The following is a 7,325-nucleotide window of genomic DNA, read 5'->3' as shown; positions in this document are numbered from 1 at the left end:
AGAAAAAAAAAAAATTTTTTTTCTATTTATCGGGTATATATATAAATTACGTAATTGAATTTTTTTCCTTTTGTTAGCCATTTATCTATTTCATGTTTTAAATAAATAAAATTTATTTATTTATTTATTTATACATAATTAACATTTTCTTCTTCTTTTTTTCTCTCCTAAAATTTATAACAACAATCAAGTGAAAAAAAAATTTAGTCAGGGCCGTATTAAAGATATATTTTATAATAATTCTAATTTTTGAAATTATTTTTAACGAGTGAATGTATGATGAAAAAAAAACAATAGGCAGGTGGAGGGGAGAGTGAGAAAGAAAGAGATAAAAAGGGGGGAAAGAATGACAAGGAGAAAAGAAAGAGAAGGAAAAAAAGAAAGAGAGGCTGGAAAAGATAAGAAGAAAAAGAGAGGGATAAGAGAAAAGGGAAAGGGAAAGAGAGGAAAAGAGAGGAAAGTAGGAAGAAAGACTGAGAGAAAGAAAGATAGGTCGTGAAAAAGAAGAAGAAGAGGGAAGGAAAGAGGTAGAAAGTAAAATAGAAAGAAAGTCAGGAGTTATTTAAAATAAAAGGAAGAAAAAAAGAGAAAGAGCGAGAGAAATAAAATGAAAGGAAGAAGAATAAGAGAGAAAGAAAAAGAGAAAAAGTGAGGACAAAATACGAAGAAAAAAAAACAGAGGAAAAAAGAGGAAGAGAAAGTGAAAGAAAAGGAGAAGAAAATAGAAGGAGAGATCTAGAAAAAGAGAGATAGAACTTAAAGAAGAGAAAGAGAGATAGTAAAAGATAAGAACCGAAAGAAAAATAAGAGAAAAATAAAATGAAAGAAAAAAAAATGAGAGAGAGATTGAATGAAAGCAAAAAGAGTAGAAAGAGAGAGAAAAATAGAATGAAAGAAAGGAAAGAAGAGAGAGAGAGAGTTTGAACGAAAGCAAGAAGAATAAAGAGAAAAAGAGGTGAAAAGATACTAAGAAAAAAAGAGGCAGAGGAAAAGGAAGATAGAAACTAAAATAGAAAAAGAGTCTTAGAGAAAGTATAAAATAGTATAACCGAGAAAAAAGTGAGTGAAAGATAGAATAAAAGGGTAAAAAAACAGAGAGAGAGAGAGAGAGAGAGAAAGATAGAAACAAAAAAAAAGTAATCGACTTAGGGAAAGAAAAAAAAAATTGAAAAGGATTTCATCAAAGGACAAAAAAAAGGAAAAAAATTTTTTTTTTCCATTTTGTTAAAACAACCAAAAAAAAGGAAAAAAAAGTGATTGAATATTTGTTTCTTTTATTTTGTTATTTGCCACCCTTATCATATATTTTTTCCACCCTTTTATACCCTCTTAAAACACACGTAAATATATATCAATAATATAATCGAAACTAAGGCCCTTTTTTTTTTTCACACGAAGGGGTTGACGGCGGCGACATTTTTCACTCCCTACCAAAAAAAAAAAAAAAATATGTCTTTTACAAAAACATTATCATCATCATCATCATCATCATTATCATCATCATTATTATTATCAGTTATATTTTTACTACTGGACCGTGTTTAAGTAGTTTTTACGTTTTGTCGGAGGGATAAATTTTATCTACGTTCTATTAAACTAATATAAGAGTAACGATATAAAGGGGTTGAAAAAAATACGAAGACGACTCGTAAAAAGAGAGAGAGAGAGAGAGGGTGAGAAGAAATAGGGGATGATGATAATAATAATAAAAAAAATTCCAGTGTCAGGTGCGGTGTTATCACGACGACTCCAACAATTTTCAAGTACTTTCATTAATTCATTCATTCATTCATTTGCAGTTTTTATTACAATCTCTCTCTCTCTCTCTCTCTCTCTATCTCTCTCCATCTCTCATTTCATCTCCGACACCATCTTTTTTTTTTTTTTATAAATTTAATTTTTAATTTTCTTTGAGTTTTCTTTGAATTTTCTTTCTTTTTTTTTCTCCGACATTGAAAATAACATTTAAAAAATTTATTTTTCACTCGGTCGCTTTCGGTTATTATTATTATTATTATTATTATTATTATTATTATTATTATTATTATTATTATTATTATTATTATTATTATTATTATTATTGTTATTATTATCATTATCATTAACAACATTTCGCGTTTGTTTGTTTGATTGTTCTCGTATTTTTCAAAATGTCGTCGTGATTGTTGTATCGAATGATTCGAGATGGAAAAATTGTAGAAAAAAAAATTAAAATTTTATTTCGAAGAGAATTCAACGGATTTTCGATTATATCGAACAATATCTCGAACAATATCTCGAACAATATCTCGAACAATATCTCGAACAATGTTTCAATCGATATCTCGAACCATATCTTGAACGATATCATACACAATATCTCGATCGATATCTCGAACAATGTCTTAATCGATCTCTCGAACCATATCTCGAACAATATTTTCATCAATATCTCGAACGGTATCTCGAACGATATTTTGATTGATATTTCGATCCATATTTTGAACGATAACTCGAACCATATCTCGAATGATTTTCGTTAAATATTTCTAACAATATTTCGATCAATTGCTCAAACAGTATCTCGATCGATGTATCGTTCGAGATGTCGATCGATAAATGTCAGAAAATTAATTAGAGAAATGTTTTTTACTATTTGGGTGGCGTTCATCGTTTTTTTTTGCACTTTATTAATTTTTTTTTTTTGGATAACAAAAAAAAAGGAAAACGAAGGGGAGAAAATGAAAATGGGAAAAATGGGGAAAAAGAGACGAAAAAAAAAAGAAAAAACAAAACGAATTAATGTCATATATTGTATCACATTTACTATTTCCACTTTTTTTTTCTCTCTCTTTTGTTTCTCTCTCTCTCTCTTTCGGGTAAGAAACAAAAAAAACTAAGTGAGGTACACTCGAGGGAGTTATTTTCTACCCCCTGACGGATTATTCACTTCCCTCCATATTTTTTTGGAGAAAATGTCACAAAATGACATCTGAGTAAATATTTTTGGGTATATACGATTTGATAACTTGATCGGAGAAAACATTCGATCCCCTCTTCCTCCCCAGCTGCCCCCCATCAAACACAAACAAACGATGATGATAATGATGATGATATGGAATCATTTCACTTTATACGTCGGATTGATTTTTCTTTATTAAACCAACCGGAAAAATTCCAGAAAGAAAAAAAAAAAAATTTTTTTTTTGACGGTCAAAGGATGAAAGGAAGAAAAGAAGAAGAACAGGGAGGAAGAGGAGAAGGAGGGGGAGGGGAGGGGAAGGAAGAGAAGGAAAAAATTTATTCCTGGTTCGTTTAACGTGAGTGCACGATAAATTCTCAGACTTTAGTTCTGGAGATGACAGGAAGTAACGAGTACGAAAAATTTCATTTTTTTCTTTTTTTTTTTTTTGGAAGCTTAAACTCGACGGTTGAAAATTACTTACTGGAAAAAAATTTAAAAAAAAAAGGAAGACGCGTAAAACACGCGGAAAACAACAACAAAAAAAAAAAAAAAACGGAGAGGATGGTGTAAGGAAGAAGGCTAAGGGGAGGAAAAGGATAAAAAGAAGTGGGAGGGGGGAGGAAGAAAGAAAAAACCGAAAAAAAAATAAATTTTAAAAAATATTTTTCCAGCAAGTTTATATATAATTTTTAAATAAGCTCTGGAACGTGAGTAAAAAAAAAAAAAAGAAAATAAATTTAAAGTGAAAAAAAAAAAATTATTTTCTCGTTAAAATCCATCGAAATTATTATTATTATTATTATTTTAAAATTCACTCCCCCCGCTCCCCCTTCTTCTCTCCTTCTTTTTTTCTCCAACATTCCTCTTTGTTTGTTTGCGTTTGTTACTGTTTTTCTCATCTATCTCTTTTTTTTGTGTTTGTTTGTAACTTTCTTTTTGTCTTTACATTGTGTTTCTTTCTTTCTCTTTCTCTCTCTCTTTTTTTTATTCTTTTCTCTTTGTATGTTTTGTTCTCTCTCTCTTACTCTACATTTTTCTTTCTATTTTTTACATTGTTTGATTATTTTCTATCTTTTTCTTTGTCGTAAAATAGTCTATATTTTTTTTTATTTATTTTCTTTCTCTCTGTTTTCTCCTTTCTTTCTGTAATTCTTTCTCTCTTTTTCTCTTTCTTTCTTTTACTTTTTTTTATTTTCCTCCCTCTCTCTTTCCCCCTCTCTTTCCTTGTCTCTTACTTTCCTTCTCTCACTCTCTCTCTCTCTTTTTTGTTTACATTTTATCACTCTCTTTATTTCTTTCTCTCTTTTGTCATTTTCTTTATTTTTCTCTCTCTCTCTCTTTTTTTCTCTTTCACATTCTGCATTTTTCTCTCTCATTCTCATTCTCATCATCATCACCACCATCATCACCATCATCAACATTTAAAAAAAAAGTCTTCGAAATGTTCGTTCAACATTTACAAATAATACGGCCATATTTAATTCTTTATCGATTCCTCCATTTTTTTTTTTTTTTCATATAAAATAATAAAAGATAATAAAAAAAAAAGAATTTATTATTCGATAACTTAAAAAGAGAAAGAGAAAGAGAGAGAGCAAGAGAGATAAACAGGTAATCAATCGACGAGAATCAACATTTATTATAATTTTACATTAAAAAAACAAAAAAAATTAAAAAAAAAAAACGTCCGCCATTTTGAAAGCTTAAACGATTTTCTTTTTAAAAAAACAAAATTAACGGTTTTTATTTTTATCACTCACAAACGAAACAAAAAAGAAAAAATCCTTTAAAAGAAAAAACAAATTAGAAAAAGAAAAGAAAAAGATTTTCTCCAGACTTTTCACCATCAAAAAAACTCTCACTCATTTTTCTCCAGTTTTTCCTTTTCTCACTCCAAATTCCCATCATTTCTCCAAAAATTAAAAAAAAATTTAATAATGTTATCATATTATTATTATTATTATTATTATTATTATCATTATTATTTTTCATAACAAAATATTTATAATTTCAAATTAATAAGTCAAAACCGGAAATTGGTAATAAATAAACCTTTCCTTTCAACGAAAAAAAAAGGTTCTTTTCAATAATTCAAATTTTATTATTATTATTATTATTATTATTATTATTATTATTATTATTATTATTTTCTACCGATTTGATTTTTTTTTTAAATAGCGAATGAATGATTGTAACTTCCGTTTCCGGTTAAAATGGGTCATAATTACAAAAAAAAATCGAATGCGTCATCGATATTATGACGTCTGTCAAAAAAAAAGTTGGGTTGATATTGTGAGGAGAAGGAAGAGAAGGGGATGGAAACGAAGGGGAGAAAAATAAGATGATACGAAAAGACAAACAAACAAACAAACAACAAATGAAATGACATAACGACAAAAGAAAATGTCACAGTACTAGACAGAAAAGAGAGAGAAAAAAATGGTCGAAGGGTTGAAAAGTTAAAATGACAGAAAGAAAAAAGGGAAATTTGACGCGAACGTCGTCGTACGAACGTAAAAAAACCGTTCGCGTCAACAGAATGATGAAGATGAAACGAACCGGAAGGACTTTGAGGAGAAGAAGGAAAAATAACAAAATGAACGTTATCAGATTTAAGATTGAAGAATGATAAGAGATGAGAGTAGGAAAAGGGTTCGAGTCGTAAATTGATAATTTGAGTTTCCCGCGCTTTTTAAGGTCTCGGTGGAAAAATGCATCCGTTTCCGGTTTAAAAAAAAAAAAATTTTTTTTTTCTTTAACTTTTGTGTGATTTTTGTTAATCGAAAAAAAAAATTTTTTTGAGTTTGATAGGAATCGTTTTTTTTTTTAAATGAAATAAAAAAAGTCGTGGCAGGAGAAAAAAAAGATTTATATATTGAATGTAATTAAAATTTTTATAAAGGAAAATAATTTGATTCCACGATTGAACTTTGAACTTAATTCAAATTCAAATTTTTCTTTTTCCATAGAACTTTGATTTAACCGAAAAGTTTTTCCAAAAAAAAAAAAATTTTTTTTCTACTCCCACTTTTTCATTTTATTCTTATTTCTTTTTCCCCGATGAAATTTATTCCAGACACCTTTCTTTTCTTTATCATTATCATCATCATCATCTTTGTATTCGAGTAAAAAACTTTTTTTTTTTTTTTTCTTGTTCGTACCAACTTTCTCTTCCATTTCCGTTTTTTATTGCTTTATTCAAAATGTTTTTTTCTTCTTTTTCTTTTTCTCTTTCTTCTTCTTTCACTTTTTCTTTTTTCTTATCCCGAATCAAAAATTATCATTTTCTATTGCTCCCCAAAAAAAAAAAAAGTTTTTGTTTGTCCCACGATGATCGTTTCATCTCTTTTTTTCTTTTCTCTTTTCTTTCTCCTCTTTTCTGTTCTTTCAATTTTTTTCTTCTTTTCCTTTTTCTTTTTTGTTCTCTTCTTCTTCTTTCCTTTCTTCCTTTGTATTCCCTTCTTTCTCTACTTTTTCCCCTCTTTTCTTTTTCTCTTCTTTTTTCTTCCTTTTTTTTTCTTTCCCCTTTCTTCTTCTCTCTCATACCTCTCTCCTCTTCTTATACATTCTTGTTTTTGTTTCCTCTTGTTTCTGTTCTTGTTCTCTTTTCTTCTGTTTTTCTTTCCTCTTCTCTCCTTTCTTTCACGTTTTTTCGTTCTTTCTTTTCTTTTTTCTCTATCCTTTTTTCTTTTTTTTTGTACTTTCATTTTTTATAATTTTATATGTCTTTACTCTTCATTCCTTTTTTTTCTTTCTCTTCTTTCTCTTTTTTTTCCTCTCTCTTTTCTTCCTTTTCCTTTTTTCCAATTTTTTTCTCTTTTCTTTCTCTTCTCTCTTTTCATACCTCTCTCCTTCCCTTGTAACTTTTTTTTTACTCCATTTTCTTTCATTCTTTCATTTTTTTTCATCCCTTCTCCTTTTTCTCACCTCTTCTCATCTTCCCTCGCCACCTTCTTTTACACATCCTCGGGCTTCACATTATTATTCTACCGAAAAAAAAACAAAAACAAACAAACAAACAAACAAATGTAAATTCAAATTTAAAAATCTCCTACCACTTTTTTTCTTTTTTTTTTCAATTAATTTTGCTGTTGGGAATCCGGCTGCAACAAACAAAAAAAAAAAATTTTTTTTTTCCTTTTTTTACAACAGCAACATTCTCTCTCCCTTTCTCCCACCTCTTCTTCCTTCTCCTTCTCCCCTTCCCATCCCCTCCCGTCTCTCACTCGCATTTTTTTTTAAAAAATAAATTTATTTGCATTTATCATTAACTTGATTTTTTTATTTTTTATTTTTTGTTACCATTGCCGCTGTTGTTGTTGTTGTTAATATTGCTGCTGTTGTCGTTGTTGTTGTTGTCGTCGTCGTCGTTGTGTTTTTT

At 28.7% G+C, this 7,325-nt stretch overlaps 1 protein-coding gene across 1 annotated transcript; it reads left to right on the top strand.

Moving 5' to 3' along the window:
- Nucleotides 1–2,174: 2,174 nt before the first annotated feature.
- Nucleotides 2,175–2,464, top strand: Phum_PHUM506440 (uncharacterized protein; the record flags this gene model as incomplete). Its single annotated transcript, XM_002430923.1, has 2 exons — nucleotides 2,175–2,195; nucleotides 2,228–2,464. The coding sequence occupies 2 exons, from the start codon at nucleotides 2,175–2,177 to the stop codon at nucleotides 2,462–2,464; spliced, it is 258 nt and encodes an 85-aa protein (XP_002430968.1).
- Nucleotides 2,465–7,325: the final 4,861 nt, after the last annotated feature.

Source organism: Pediculus humanus, genomic scaffold, assembly GCF_000006295.1.
Source record: "Pediculus humanus corporis 1103172108278 genomic scaffold, whole genome shotgun sequence".
Taxonomy (NCBI): domain Eukaryota; kingdom Metazoa; phylum Arthropoda; class Insecta; order Psocodea; family Pediculidae; genus Pediculus; species Pediculus humanus.
The sequence above is the reverse complement of the archived record's forward strand: the minus strand, read 5'-3'. Positions and strand labels throughout refer to the sequence as shown.